This window comes from Pecten maximus, chromosome 5 (assembly GCF_902652985.1).
Source record: "Pecten maximus chromosome 5, xPecMax1.1, whole genome shotgun sequence".
NCBI classification, from domain to species: Eukaryota; Metazoa; Mollusca; class Bivalvia; order Pectinida; family Pectinidae; genus Pecten; species Pecten maximus.
In genome coordinates this window covers 213,329-230,878 of record NC_047019.1, presented here as the reverse complement: position 1 = coordinate 230,878, position 17,550 = coordinate 213,329, and the positions used below count along the sequence as shown (strand labels likewise).

General features: G+C 40.2%; 1 protein-coding gene across 1 annotated transcript in view; it reads left to right on the top strand.

Annotated features, from left to right (window-relative positions):
• The first annotated feature begins 1,194 nt into the window (after window positions 1-1,194).
• LOC117326765 (snake venom 5'-nucleotidase-like) overlaps window positions 1,195-17,550 on the top strand; it is a 137,443-nt gene continuing 121,087 nt past the window's right edge. The window contains exon 1 of the mRNA XM_033883483.1: window positions 1,195-1,818. Coding sequence (XP_033739374.1) covers window positions 1,465-1,818 — 354 coding nt within the window. The 5' untranslated portion in view covers window positions 1,195-1,464. The remainder of the gene's footprint in view (window positions 1,819-17,550) is intronic.

Genomic DNA, 17,550 nt, shown 5'->3' with positions numbered 1-17,550 from the left:
GAACTCCCTTGAAAATCCTGTCAGATCGTCGGCTTCTCTTAGCATTTTCAAAAATTCTTTGAAACCTAGAAATCACTTTTCTCCTCCTCCCTTCTTTGGTATCGGTGACCGCAAAATTAACATTAGTCACACGAAGCTTAGGCACCAGTGTAGTTCTTTAAATTATGATTTATTTCGAGTGAACCTTGCGGAAACTCCGAGCTGCTCGTGTGGACATTTGTGTGAGAATGCTTATCACTTCTTCTTTGAGTGTGGCCGTTACATTATTCAAAGAAACATGCTTTACCTTAGATTTAGACTTTCTGTTATATGGTAATCAAGAAATGTCTTTTAATATTAATTCTGAAGTATTCTTATGTGTTCAACATTTCATAAAGGACAGTAACAGGTTTTAAGAAGTCAATCGATTTATATTTTAAAGTAAAACGTGTATCCATTGTGTCTTAAATGGGAATGTTTATACTAACAACTTGTTTGTTATATGCGTTATACGTTATTGAATGTATACCATTGTTGCTTGTGTTATTTTGTACATTTTTTTTTTATTGCACATCCATTAGTTATCTCTCTCTCCCCCCCTCCCCCCATCTCTCTCTCTCTCTCTCTCTCTCTCTCTCTCTCTCTCTCTCTCTCTCTCTCTCTCTCTCTCTCTCTCTCTCTCTCTCTCTCTCTCTCTCTCTCTCTCTCTCTCTCTATAAATATATATCTATTATTCAATACTAAATATGTATTTTATAGCATTTTGTAATTATTTATATGTCATTGTGTTAGGAGAGGGCGTTTATAAGTTGTAATAACTTGTGCTCAATCCTGTTATAAATTTGTTACAATAAAATACGTTTAAACTCAAACTGAGATTGTATAATACAATGTCCTACATTTTAACGGCGTTTAATTACGCTTAACGTTACCTGAGTGTTGATCTATTGACATACTGTTGAAGGGAGGAGACGCATACATCATGTGACAGGCCACTGGGACCATACTGTAGTAAGGCCTGTTTCGCCAGTACTCCAAGTAAGGCTACGCAGGCTAACATAAAATGTTTGATTAATCATTTACGGCCAGGTTAGCCATATTATTCGTGTGTACTAGACCGATATACAACTAATCCTTGGTATTACCTGTCGGAAGCTACCTACATGTAACGGGCTTTACCTGGTGGGTGTCGTCTTGGAAATTTAATATTATTCATACGGGAATAACTCCATTAAATGGTGTTTACATTCACGTGACACGAAGCCCCAGGGCTTATAATATTTCTTACAAATCACGTGACGATGCTGTATATACAGCTTATCATACGGCATACAATATATGGGTTTTAAAGGATTGGATTATCTTTAGTAGCTTCCCTTTCACGGATTTCTGGGTAAACAGTGTCATTGAGGAGTTGGTGTTAAACACCGCGAGGAATTATACTCGACTTTTGAACAGTTTCTGGTATATAACGTAAGTACGAGGATGTTAACCAACACATTAGGATTGAAATGTCGAGTGTCGATCAAAACTCATCACGTGCTAGTCTACCTCCTCGTCAGTGTCAGTCTGTCGTCCGCGTTCGACCTAACGGTGTTACACACAAACGATATTCACGCGCGATATGAAGAGACCAACAAATATAGTGGAAGTTGTTCAGGTGACAACTGTTACGGAGGACTTGCCCGTCTGAAGACAAAGATCGAGGAGTTCCGAGCGTCTGTACCTAGCACTATATTACTGGATGGAGGAGATATGTTCCAAGGGACCGTCTGGTTCAACCATTTCGGTGGTGCCATTACGGGTCACTTTGCAAACTTTCTCGGATATGACGCAATGGTAAGCCAATGGTTTATAACACGAGCTATGTGGTCGTTCTTTATGCATTTTCTGAGCTTTTCGTTGTGCCTGTTTCGGTACAGTACATAATAATACAATGTACGTGTACAAATGTATACCCATACGTAATTCCCTATCCAAAGTCCTAGTATATCTGTAATTTCTGTCGATTCCGATACTAATTCCATTGTTCACTTCTACACCTGAAATGAGTTTTTCATTGCGGATCGTTTTCAATTTATATATTTTAGACTTTAAATTGTTTAAGACTATATAAGAAAAAGGCCCATGTGATACATCTGAATAAAAGTAACATGACAGAGACCGTCCTTTATCGAATCTTTTTAAAACGGAAATATACACGACTATTGACCTTTAACAGAAAAAGAATAATGCGCTACCTAACTGATGCATATACAAGATTATGGGAACACGAATTATTGAGTGTCCGTACTAACGAGTGTCCGGATTAACGAGTGTCCGTACTATAAGGTTATAGAATTTCCAGTATTGCTCCCGAATAGACAGAAACTTGAACATGTAGTAAGTGATATATTTAAATAAATTGTGTCTGTACTTTAGAGTGTCCATAGTACCGAGTGTTCGTTCTATAGAGTGTCCTTACTATAGGATACAAAGATTTCCAACGCTTTGTAGATTGAATAAAAAGTAACCTGAACACGTACCAATTAAATAAAGTCTTATCTGTATCAACATGTGTCCATACCAACGAGTGTCTGTGATAGCCAGCTCTAGGCTTTCCTGTATTCATGAAATGATGCCAAAGAATTTGACAAAAACACACTCAACTGGATTAAAATGACTTAGCTAATTTAATGTATGTCAAAAGAGAATCAAATCATCACTTAGATCTACTAATGAGCAAAAGAGAAACGTTTTTTTTCCTTTTTTTTTTGTGACAGATGTCTACTGGTACAGCCCTATAATAGCAAGTTCGAGGCTTTCTTGTATTCATGAAATGACGCCAAAGAAAATTTGACAAAAAACACACTCAACTGGATTAAAATGACTCCGTATGTAAACCAGTAAAAATCTAGGTTATATCAATAATAAGAAGGACGGTAATGGTAGAATATATCAGTTCAGTTTGAGTAAATATTACAAAAAAACTCCCGATATCGCTGTCTGCGTACAGGTGTATCACCATATACCCATGTCACGATTCATTGTAGGTATATAACGTACGTTTTATAAGTAATCTCAGTATGCGATCCCTTCAGAGTCTACTCGTGTCAACAGAGTAGTCGCCTTCATGTTAAGACGAATATATGTTCAATTTTACTTTAAATATCAATTCATACAACACGATTTACGTGTTTGACATTCACACCTTTGGTATCGTTCAGTTTAACCAGGCCGACAACTTAGCACCACTAAATGACTTATTGTCAAGATATTTATCATTTAAAGAATGCATGTCTTACTGATACTGGCTTAAAAATGAATTTGAAATTGTGTTCTTATTGTGCACCTAAAGCTTAGGATACTTAAAGAAGCTGCAGTACATCACCGATAAGGAGTAAGATACAATACCAGGCTGTTGATACAATACCAGGCTGTTGATACAATACCAGGCTGTTGTTACAATACCAGGCTGTTGATACAATACCAGGCCGTTGTTACAATACCAGGCTGTTGATACAATACCAGGCTGTTGTTACAATACCAGGCTGTTGATACAATACCAGGCTGTTGTTACAATACCAGGCTGTTGATACAATACCAGGCCGTTGTTACAATACCAGGCTGTTGATACAATACCAGGCTGTTGTTACAATACCAGGCTGTTGATACAATACCAGGCTGTTGATACAATACCAGGCTGTTGATACAATACCAGGCCGTTGATACAATACCAGGCTGTTGATACATCACCAGGCCGTTGTTACAATACCAGGCTGTTGTTACAATACCAGGCTGTTGATACATCACCAGGCTGTTGTTACAATACCAGGCCGTTGATACAATACCAGGCTGTTGATACAATACCAGGCTGTTGATACATCACCAGGCCGTTGTTACAATACCAGGCTGTTGATACATCACCAGGCCGTTGTTACAATACCAGGCTGTTGATACATCACCAGGCCGTTGTTACAATACCAGGCTGTTGATACAATACCAGGCTGTTGATACATCACCAGGCCGTTGTTACAATACCAGGCTGTTGATACAATACCAGGCTGTTGATACATCACCAGGCCGTTGTTACAATACCAGGCTGTTGATACATCACCAGGCCGTTGTTACAATACCAGGCCGTTGTTACAATACCAGGCTGTTGATACAATACCAGGCTGTTGATACAATACCAGGCTGTTGATACAATACCAGGCCGTTGTTACAATACCAGGCTGTTGTTACAATACCAGGCCGTTGATACAATACCAGGCTGTTGATACATCACCAGGCCGTTGTTACAATACCAGGCTGTTGTTACAATACCAGGCTGTTGATACATCACCAGGCTGTTGTTACAATACCAGGCCGTTGATACAATACCAGGCTGTTGATACAATACCAGGCTGTTGATACAATACCAGGCTGTTGATACATCACCAGGCCGTTGTTACAATACCAGGCCGTTGATACAATACCAGGCTGTTGATACAATACCAGGCTGTTGATACAATACCAGGCCGTTGATACAATACCAGGCTGTTGTGACAATACCAGGCTGTTGTGACAATACCAGGCTGTTGTGACAATACCAGGCTGTTGATACATCACCAGGCTGTTGTTACAATACCAGGCTGTTGATACATCACCAGGCTGTTGTTACAATACCAGGCTGTTGATACATCACCAGGCTGTTGATACAATACCAGGCTGTTGATACAATACCAGGCTGTTGTTACAATACCAGGCTGTTGTGACAATACCAGGCTGTTGATACATCACCAGGCTGTTGTTACAATACCAGGCTGTTGATACATCACCAGGCTGTTGTTACAATACCAGGCTGTTGATACAATACCAGGCTGTTGTTACAATACCAGGCTGTTGATACAATACCAGGCTGTTGTGACAATACCAGGCTGTTGTTACAATACCAGGCTGTTGATACAATACCAGGCTGTTGATACTATACCAGGCTGTTGATACATCACCAGGCCGTTGATACATCACCAGGCCGTTGATACAATACCAGGCTGTTGTTACAATACCAGGCCGTTGTTACAATACCATGCCGTTGTTACAATACCAGGCCGTTGTTACAATACCAGGCCGTTGTTACAATACCAGGCTGTTGATACATCACCAGGCTATTGATACAATACCAGGCTGTTGTTACAATACCAGGCTGTTGTTACAATACCAGGCCGTTGATACAATACCAGGCCGTTGTTACAATACCAGGCCGTTGATACAATACCAGGCTGTTGATACAATACCAGGCCGTTGTTACAATACCAGGCCGTTGTTACAATACCAGGCCGTTGATACAATACCAGGCTGTTGATACATCACCAGGCCGTTGATACAATACCAGGCTGTTGATACAATACCAGGCCGTTGTTACAATACCAGGCTGTTGTATTTTCCAATACAATACCAGGCTGTTGATACAATACCAGGCCGTTGTTACAATACCAGGCTGTTGTTACAATACCAGGCCGTTGTTACAATACCAGGCTGTTGTTACAATACCAGGCTGTTGATACAATACCAGGCTGTTGATACTATACCAGGCTGTTGATACATCACCAGGCCGTTGATACATCACCAGGCCGTTGATACAATACCAGGCTGTTGTTACAATACCAGGCTGTTGATACAATACCAGGCTGTTGATACAATACCAGGCTGTTGATACATCACCAGGCTGTTGATACAATACCAGGCTGTTGATACATCACCAGGCCGTTGATACATCACCAGGCCGTTGATACAATACCAGGCTGTTGTTACAATACCAGGCTGTTGATACAATACCAGGCTGTTGATACAATACCAGGCTGTTGTTACAATACCAGGCTGTTGATACATCACCAGGCTGTTGATACAATACCAGACTGTTGATACATCACCAGGCCGTTGATACAATACCAGGTTGTTGATACAATACCAGGCCGTTGTTACAATACCAGGCTGTTGATACAATACCAGGCTGTTGATACAATACCAGGCTGTTGATACAATACCAGGCTGTTGATACAATACCAGGCTGTTGTTACAATACCAGGCCGTTGTTACAATACCAGGCTGTTGATACATCACCAGGCCGTTGATACAATACCAGGCTGTTGATACAATACCAGGCTGTTGATACAATACCAGGCTGTTGATACAATACCAGGCTGTTGATACAATACCAGGCTGTTGATACAATACCAGGCTGTTGATACAATACCAGGCTGTTGATACATCACCAGGCTGTTGATAAAATACCAGACTGTTGATACATCACCAGGCCGTTGATACAATACCAGGTTGTTGATACAATACCAGGCCGTTGTTACAATACCAGGCTGTTGATACAATACCAGGCTGTTGATACAATACCAGGCTGTTGTTACAATACCAGGCCGTTGTTACAATACCAGGCCGTTGTTACAATACCAGGCTGTTGTTACAATACCAGGCTGTTGATACAATACCAGGCTGTTGATACATCACCAGGCCGTTGATACAATACCAGGCTGTTGATACAATACCAGGCTGTTGTTACAATACCAGGCTGTTGATACATCACCAGGCCGTTGATACAATACCAGGCTGTTGATACAATACCAGGCCGTTGATACAATACCAGGCTGTTGATACAATACCAGGCTGTTGATACAATACCAGGCTGTTGATACATCACCAGGCCGTTGATACAATACCAGGCTGTTGTTACAATACCAGGCTGTTGTTACAATACCAGGCCGTTGTTACAATACCAGGCTGTTGATACATCACCAGGCTATTGATACAATACCAGGCTGTTGATACAATACCAGGCTGTTGATACAATACCAGGCCGTTGTTACAATACCAGGCTGTTGTTACAATACCAGGCTGTTGTTACAATACCAGGCTGTTGATACAATACCAGGCCGTTGTTACAATACCAGGCTGTTGTTACAATACCAGGCTGTTGTTACAATACCAGGCTGTTGATACAATACCAGGCTGTTGATACAATACCAGGCTGTTGATACAATACCAAGCTGTTGATACATCACCAGGCTGTTGTTACAATACCAGGCTGTTGATACATCACCAGGCCGTTGTTACAATACCAGGCTGTTGTTACAATACCAGGCCGTTGATACAATACCAGGCTGTTGATACAATACCAGGCTGTTGATACAATACCAGGCTGTTGATACAATACCAGGCTGTTGATACATCACCAGGCTGTTGTTACAATACCAGGCCGTTGTTACAATACCAGGCCGTTGTTACAATACCAGGCTGTTGATACATCACCAGGCTATTGATACAATACCAGGCTGTTGATACAATACCAGGCTGTTGATACATCACCAGGCTGTTGTTACAATACCAGGCTGTTGATACAATACCAGGCTGTTGATACAATACCAGGCTGTTGATACAATACCAGGCAGTTGATACATCACCAGGCCGTTGATACAATACCAGGCCGTTGTTACAATACCAGGCTGTTGTTACAATACCAGGCTGTTGATACATCACCAGACTGTTGTTACAATACCAGGCTGTTGATACATCACCAGGCCGTTGATACAATACCAGGCTGTTGATACAATACCAGGCTGTTGTTACAATACCAGGCTGTTGATACATCACCAGGCCGTTGATACAATACCAGGCTGTTGATAAAATACCAGGCTGTTGATACAATACCAGGCTGTTGTTACAATACCAGGCTGTTGTTACAATACCAGGCTGTTGATACATCACCAGGCTGTTGATACAATACCAGGCTGTTGATACAATACCAGGCTGTTGATACAATACCAGGCTGTTGTTACAATACCAGGCTGTTGTTACAATACCAGGCTGTTGATTCATTACCAGGCTGCTGATACAATACCAGGCTGTTGTTACAATACCAGGCTGTTGATACATCACCAGGCTGTTGTTACAATACCAGGCTGTTGTTACAATACCAGGCTGTTGATACAATACCAGGCTGTTGATACATCACCAGGCTGTTGTTACAATACCAGGCCGTTGTTACAATACCAGGCTGTTGTTACAATACCAGGCTGTTGATACATCACCAGACTGTTGTTACAATACCAGGCTGTTGATACATCACCAGGCCGTTGATACAATACCAGGCTGTTGATAAAATACCAGGCTGTTGATACAATACCAGGCTGTTGTTACAATACCAGGCTGTTGTTACAATACCAGGCTGTTGATACATCACCAGGCTGTTGATACAATACCAGGCTGTTGATACATCACCAGGCCGTTGATACAATACCAGGCTGTTGTTACAATACCAGGCTGTTGTTACAATACCAGGCTGTTGTTACAATACCAGGCTGTTGATACAATACCAGGCTGTTGATACATCACCAGGCTGTTGTTACAATACCAGGCTGTTGTTACAATATCAGGCTGTTGATACAATACCAGGCTGTTGATACAATACCAGGCTGTTGATACATCACCAGGCTGTTGATACAATACCAGGCCGTTGATACAATACCAGGCTGTTGAAACATCACCAGGCTGTTGTTACAATACCAGGCTGTTGATACAATACCAGGCTGTTGTTACAATACCAGGCTGTTGTTACAATACCAGGCTGTTGTTACAATACCAGGCTGTTGATACAATACCAGGCCGTTGATACATCACCAGGCTGTTGTTACAATACCAGGCTGTTGTATTTTCCAATACAATACCAGGCTGTTGTATTTTCCAATACAATACCAGGCTGTTGTATTTTCCAATACAATACCAGGCTGTTGTATTTTCCAATACAATACCAGGCTGTTGTATTTTCCAATACAATACCAGGCTGTTGTTACAATACCAGGCTGTTGTTACAATACCAGGCTGTTGTATTTTCCAATACAATACCAGGCTGTTGTATTTTCCAATACAATGCCAAAAGCTATGAACTTTACACTATTTCCCCTAAAACAATGTCGTTTGATCTTATGTTTAAAACACGATTAATTCGTAATATCGTATTCCGCCTCTATGTTTCATACATTTGTAACAGAAGAGGAGGAAATGTAGCGGCAAGACCGGGGTTCGAACCCGAGACCTCCGAACACTAGCCGGATGCTTTAAAAATTGAGCTACCTGGTCACCGATGATCGACCCAGTCCAGTCCCGCTACACACCTCCCTCCTTTTTTCCAAGTCTTCGCCCTCGAAGACACACGGTACTCTTATACCACCTCCGTAGGTATTTTAATTGGGCGCCAATTTTGTAACAGGAGAGGAGAAAATGTAGCGGCCACACCGGGGTTCGAACCTGGGACCTCCGAACACTAGCCGGATGCTCTACCGATTGAGCTACCTGGTCACCGATGATCGACCCGGTCCAATCCCGCTACACATTTATACATGTAGGTGATATTCGATATTCCATTGTGACGAAATTCTCTTTCGATATTTTTGAATCTATATATTCGAAAGAAAATGGTGATCTATGAAAACTCATGCCTCATTCTTTTGTTAAGATTTAAGCTTAAATCAAACATTCAGTCCAATCGGTGATAATTCTTAGGTCGCTGTTATTATTATATATTTTTTTCATTAGTTGGTGTAAATTAGAAAATATCTACATTTACAAAGTAGTTGTCTTTTAATGCGTTGATATGTTTCTCTTTTTTTTTAATTTTATATATATAGTGTCGGCGATATGGCATTTTTGCGACAGTCTGTATACATTGTCAGCAATATAAAATCTGTTTGGTAGCGTTTGTATACACTGTTAGCGATATATAGTAAAACCCCGTTATATTGCCACCTGTTGTACCGCCAGTCTCGCTTATCGCCATGATTTCCTCCCAGGCTAATACATCCGTTTTACCGCCAAACTTGCATACCACAATCCACCATCATATTTCCAGTACAAGCGGCAAAAAATAATATCAGTTTGACCTCGTTTATACCCACAAATTGAGTTCAGAAGGATGTGTGTTTATATGTCATTGTTACGTGACTGACTGTCGACTATATAATTAGCTGTACACACCGTGAGCGCGTGTACACAAATAAAATCAATGAGTCTTGACTAGTGCTTTGTGGTCTTTCTTTAGGTAAGTTTCGTAAGTAATGATGAATAAAACTCACTTTTGTGGTACCGCTCCACGCTTTGTTAAAGTATCATGGGACTCTATTACTCCAGAGACAACAGTAAGATGTCGGATACACAGAGCTATCGTACCACGTGATGACGCAATGTTAACAATAACCGGACAAAGATCTAAAAACATTACTCGCGCGAGTTAATGATGAAACGTTGTCAAATGTCTAGAACATAAGCATTCTACACCTGAATCAAACATTCAGAAATGTTTATCTCTTCAACAGTTGGTCAGTTGAAGTCAAAACAGACGACAATTGATACGTTTTTCGGCGCCGGGTAAAACAAGCACACAATTAAACGATGTTTGGTTTGGTTTGGTTTATTTAGTCTAACGTCCTATTAACAGCTAAGGTCATTTAAGGACGGCCTCCCGTGCGTGCGACATGTATGCGTGTGGTGAGTGCGTATGTGTGTTTTGGAAGGCTGCAGTATGTTCGTGTTAAGTCTCCTTGTGATAGGCCGGAACTTTTGCCGATTTAAAGTGCTATCTCACTGAAGCATACTGTCGAAGACACCCAGCAGCACACCCCACCCGGTCACATTATACTGACAACGGGCTAACCAGTCGTCCCACTCCAAATATGCCGAGCGCTAAGCAGGAGAGCAACTACCATTTTTAAAGACTCTGGAATGTCCCGGCCAGGGGACAGAACCCAAAACCTTCCTCACAGCGGTGAACGCTCAACTAAAGGCCAACAGTGAGGCATTGTCAAGGGAGACATTAGGAAGAAGAAAGTTGTTAGGAAAGAAGTGAAAAGATAAGATCCCAAATTTAGTCGCCTCTTACGATCATGCAATGGGGGCAGCAGGTACAATTCTTACGCCCTACCTGCAGGGTCATGTAACGGTGGAAATCATGTTACGATTACTAGGTCATATGTTGCAAAATTAAATTTAATATTTATTTCTTATCAAAGCATATACATGTATATTTAAGCATTGAACTGCTTTCACTTGGAAGTTATGGGCTGATGAATGCCAACTGGACAAAGGCAAATTTAATGAAGCTTCATGTTGAATTTGCCTTTGTCCAACTTCAACTGAAAGCAGTTCAATACTTAAATTTACATTTGACAACGATTTTTAAAGATTATTTCCAGAAGGGGGCGATATAGCGAGATTCTGTTGTACTATCTTTGTGATAGGCTGTGTATACATTGTCAGCGTTGTAACATATTTGTGACAGGTTGTGTATACATTGTCAGCGTTGTAACATATTTGTGACAGGTTGTGTATACATTGTCAGCGTTGTAACATATTTGTGACAGGCTGTGTATACATTGTCAGCGTTGTAACATATTTGTGACAGGCTGTGTATACATTGTCAGCGTTGTAACATATTTGTGACAGGCTGTGTATACATTGTCAGCGTTGTAACATATTTGTGACAGGTTGTGTATACATTGTCAGCGTTGTAACATACATGTATTTGTGACAGGTCGTGTATACGCTGTTGTCGATGAACAATCTTTTTACTGGCTGTGTATAGGCTGTCGGTCATGTTACATCTTTGTGACAGGTAGTGTATTGTAAAAGTTCAAGGAGTTGTAGTATGCAGCCAGCCGGGATCGAACCCGCGACACTCGGCTTACTGGTCCGCCGCTCTACCGACTGAGTTAAAGGGAAATTCCCCCTAGCCTGAAGCTAGAAGGCGACCATATAACTATGTACAGTATTTACAATAACAACCCAGCCTGCTACACTACTCCCTCCTTCAAACGTGTTCGCCCCCGAACACACCAACCCAGGTTATATCTCCAAGAAAGCCTCTTGCTTTCACTTGGAGTGGTCTGCGGCACAAATGTAAAAGTTCAAGGAGTAGTAGTGTGCAGCCAGCCGGGATCGAACCCCCTAGCCGGAAACTAGAAGGCGACCATACAACTATGTACAGTATCTACAATTAAAACCCGGCCTGCTACAGTATACATTATCGGCGATGAGAAATCTTTGTGTCCGGCTGTGCTTACATCTTTGTCGATGTCTTATATACGTTTACTGTGACGTAACATTTTTTTGTATAAACCTTTGTGAAATGTTGTGTATTTAAGCATTTAACTGTTACCAAATGGTAGTATACAGTCGATATGAATACAATTTGGGTGACAGATAAATAGAATGTCGCCCTCACCCAAATTGTATTCATATCGACTGTATACTACCATTTGGTAACAGTTCAATGCTTATATTTACATTCATAATTTTATTTTATTTACTGTAGCTTAAGACGCGTTTAAATTTGCCGCTTCTCCTATCATCAAGTTCAAATACCGGAACAGCCGAAATTTCCAGAAGGAATAATATAGTCCCTCATGTCGTTATCAACAGCAATCACATGAAATGTTTTTTGCACAATTTGGCTTTATATTATATTTTATAAACGTTTGTAAATATCTTCAAATTGTTCACAATTGCATAATTTCTGATTGTTTAAAAATAAAGCCGTTTTTCGGCGCATGATATACGGTTAACATTTAGAAGTGATGCGGCGTTGAATGGGTACTGCACAGACAGACTCGATTCCTCGGAAACACTTATGTTTCTATCGACTGGATTTACGTTATTTTCAGAGGAATATCATCTCTTAAATTCTAAATAAACGTCGTCTTGACAGTAGGTGAAAACGATTCCAAGGATATTTCATTAGAAACAGAATCCAGTCTAACCGGTCACATCAGTGTCGCTAACTTAGCAGACGATGTTCAACTTCACAGGGGCTCGATTTTGGAGTAAGGTACTGTAGGCCTTTGACATCAGTGAATAACCACATAACTATAATTCAGTATGCATACACAACCAGAAACCATGTCGATACTGCCGATTTTTTGCAAGATTTAAAAAAAAAATATGCTGGACTTTAAATGTTGTCGTGTCTAGCATTTCTGACAATTCGACAACGAGTCCCTGTGTGACGACAGTGACAATTTGATTACTTCCATTCTATATCAGGAATAGAGCTTATAATAATTTTGTGTCGTTTTTTCTATTATTAACTTTTACTCTCATAACTTGCGTTGCTTTTTTTGTGGTGGTTTATGTAGATAAATGCTAGCATTCGAAATATCTCCTGGCCGAATATAACTGGGGACCATTGTTTTGACCAGCAACACCTGGAGCTGTATCCCTACTCTGACCGAATCACTGTAAATTGTAGTATACAGTCTCATGAATACAATTTGGTTTACTAACGACATATAGGCAAATGCAACACAGAATGTAAATATATGCCATTTGAAATGTAATATGTTTTGGACAAGTTGCGTAAAAGATACATCTTTATGACGGGTAGTATATAGGCTGTGTATAAGTTGTCGGCGATATACCATATCTGTTTACAAGCTGTGTATATATTGTCGATGATATTACGTGTTTGTGACAAGCTGTGTATATATTGTCGATGATATTACGTGTTTGTGACAAGCTGTGTATATATTGTCGATGATATTACGTGTTTGTGACAAGCTGTGTATATATTGTCGATGATATTACGTGTTTGTGACAAGCTGTGTATATATTGTCGATGATATTCCGTGTTTGTGACAGGCTGTGTATATATTGTCGATGATATTACGTGTTTGTGACAGGCTGTGTATATATTGTCGATGATATTCCGTGTTTGTGACAAGCTGTGTATATGTATTGTCGATGATATTACGTGTTTGTGACAAGCTGTGTATATATTGTCGATGATATTACGTGTTTGTGACAAGCTGTGTATATATTGTCGATGATATTACGTGTTTGTGACAAGCTGTGTATATATTGTCGATGATATTACGTGTTTGTGACAAGCTGTGTATATATTGTCGGTGATATTACTTGTTTGTGACAGGCTGTGTATACTATGTCAGCGATATAGCATCATTCTTACAGGTTGTTTATACATTGTCGATGATATTAGTGCCGTCTGCCTAATAAGTATGCACAAGCTTGAAAAGGTGATTGATAATATGTCTCAGAATCGCATATATCTGACTTGTATAAATGAATTAGATTGTTGAAATTGAAGGGAACAGTTTTTACGTAAGTGCGATTTTTTTCATTTATTGCCATATTGATGAAATAATTACCCTTGCTCTAGTAACTATATGTTTTGAGTCAGGATATATGGCAAGCCGTTTTTAACATAAAATCCCATTACCTCTAATGATGAAATATGATTTGAATTTATTTCACTTAAGTGGAATACTGTTTATCTTAAGATCAATAGATTTCTTTTTGCATTGTGTTTTATTTCACTTTGGTGAAAAAGGTTTCCCTTCAGTGAAATAAATTTTATATCATCTGAAGAGAAAATCGTTTTCCGTTAAGGATGAATCTTTTATATTTAAGTGAAAATAACAGAATGCACATTAAATGGAGTTGGGCATCTGAACACCAACATTTGAGGATGGAATTGGACTAGTCCAATGATTGACCAATCATTTGACGTTTAATATCCGACCAATATGAAACCGCCTTCTCTAGGCAATGCGCTGTTGTTACTACTACAAACAATATTGCGACAACCATAAAAACTCAAATGATGACTTAGGTTGAGCTTACCACAAAATGGACGCTGCTGCCATCGTGCAGATCGCTATGAAGGCTGTGGACAGGGCAATGCCTCCTACCGATGCAATCGTAGAAAACACACGAAGAATTTTTGAAGAAGGTATCGAAGAGATGGCGGTAAGCTCTTTTAAATTAGCAAGCTCATTTAATGTATGTCATAAGGTTAATAGAATCTATCATGAGTGTGTTCCATGGACAGGGATATCTCAATCCGAGTGTAAGAGTTTGGCCAGTCAGCATGAGGCTTGCCGAGTACTGACCAGCCAAACTCTTACACGAGGGTTGAGATATCCTTGTTCGCGGAACCGACCATTGATCGATTACTTTTCTCACATACTTGCAACCAAACGTAAGCTTTTATGAAAGTTTGCCATCGCGCCGTCTTCAATGTTCCTTGGAACGCGCGTCAAAATCGATGACGTCATCATTTACGACTTGGTTACTCAACTTTAAATGATGACGTTACGTTTTTAGTAAACAGCGTCATATAGCGCGTGCCGTCTGTCTTTACCCACCCTGTGTAAGCTCGATTTATCTTTTCCCTAGAAACCGGCGGATAATTAAACATGTCCATTATTTCATTTAAATACACCATGGTATTATGTTGAGGAACACATATTGCATCAGCATAGTTGTAATTCAAGTTGTTTATTATCACCTTTGGCATTGGGTCGAAGTTGAAATGATAATGTGAAGTATTATAAAAAGTCATGATATTTTTTTGTTATACATTGTTACTGTTTTGGTGAATGGATATTGCTTCCAACGTTGATGACCTTGGATTCATTGGGGCGACCTTTTTTGACAGAGTACCTTAGTTAATTACCATTTGGGGACGGATCTAGTGACTCTCGGGTGATCCGCTTTCACCGATATGCTCTTACCGGACACATTTGTATTAGCCCGGGCATTGGGCAAAGCTATATGAGAATGCCTTAGACGGACCTACAAGCATTCTTATTCAAATAAGTAAATAAGTTCGGACATTTTAAGTGTGGAAAAAGTCGTATTGGCATGTAATTTGCTATGTTCACTGGTTAACGGTATTTGTGCATCTTGTATGAATGTAATAGTCGTGAGGGCTTCGGGTGGGGTATGGTGTTCTGGAGTGTAGAACAACATGGTGGTGTTTTTTTTTATCCCGTCCTAGGACCAAATGGTTTCCTTTTATATCAAGTTGTGTGTCACACTTGAAAATCCATATTTGCAAGTCCGTCGTTTATATATAATGAACGACCAATTTCAATTCTATCCAGTCTCTGTCTTGTTTTTATGGTCGCATGCATTTGGTCCAACAAGCTTGTCCTCACGACGGACATGTACAAATAATATTATGTCTGTCCTTATTGTATAGGATATTCTGTCTGCTATTTAAACATTCCGTGAATAAGAGCTGATAGCTATGTGTTACATCAACATCTTACTTGCATGTTCCATACATGTCCAAAGACGCATTTTGAAAACGATCTTCTTCACAGGAAAGAAATTAATCTTCACTTGTATTTCGTTTTTCCTGTTACAGATGGACCACGATGATCACAAAAAAGAGATAATTGCAACCGGTTTCCCTGCCATTGAAATGGCGTGAGCCAAAAACACTTTCCTCCTGTCAGAGATTATACGTCTCTGCTTTCATGTGTTATTCTACCAAGACATTAAGATTGTCAACATTATCATAAAACATGACTGTTTTACTTACCTTACTACCAAAATGCAACACTCCGTCATTCAGCAGATGTTCTTACATGCATGGGACGTGGATATTTGTTCGGATTGCAGAGGGCTCAGTTTGGAGCATTGTTCTATGATTGGGACCAAATGAGAATTCGATAAAAAAATCTAGCGCACTCTGGTCTGTCACACTGTCAACGATCGTTTTACACACCAATGAGTCACGGACGAAATTCTCTGTTGGTTCAATGATCAGCGAGCATGAGCACGCCTGATCCGGCTCTACGGGTAAAATCAGTTCATGGCCCGGTCGAACAACGACATCTTCCGCAACTCTGATCTTAATCTTCCTGATTCGGAACAATCCGGATCTTTTCACAATCTGTCTGAATCTGACGCTCACAAGATATTCAAACCCAACAAACCACCATAGTTAATTTCCGAAATTAAAAATGGGTGTTAAAACTTAACTTAATCTTACAGTATCATTAATACTACATAGGATGAATCATCCGTCATAATATCGTTAATTGGGGTTTTACGTCAGTGTAATCGAGTGACCCGCGGCGATCACACGGTTTAGTTTTTCGACAGCTTATCATGGTCATCCTTGTTGGGTTTTGGATGTCGCCTCTTTCTGTCCTCTTTAAAATCCTTACTGATATGTCCTTTGTGGCATCAGCTTCCAACAAATCCTGGTTTGTCTACAGGCTGTTGCTTCAGCAGTATCTTTAGTGCCTCAATCTGTTGTCGGAGTCCCTTCACATCTTGCTTCAACTTCCTATCTACCTCATTACTATGACCTCGAAGCTCGTCCGTGGATTCTAAGTCTGCCAGACGGATCACTCTATCCGACCTGGATTTCATCTGATGATTTTCTGTTTTTATGGAATCATATTGTATAGCTCTCTATGTTTCGTCTTCGAATGTTTTACAATCTACCTGGAACACACAATCGCATTAGGTTGACCAGAGAGTCAATGAAATTATCACGAGTTAAAACATCAGGAAGACTATGCTCAATCCCCGGATCAGCTTCAATAGTAAGGCGTTTTATGGATTGGCTCAGCTCCATAACAGATTCACCGTCACCTTGTCTCCTTGCCTTTAACTGTGCCCTATTTAACTCCCCCCCGCTTCTGCGGATGGAATCGTCTGTTCAGAGCTGCTACGATCTTCTCAAAATGTTGTAGCTCAGAACATGGTAAAATAGAAATCGTTTGCTGTGCATGTTCT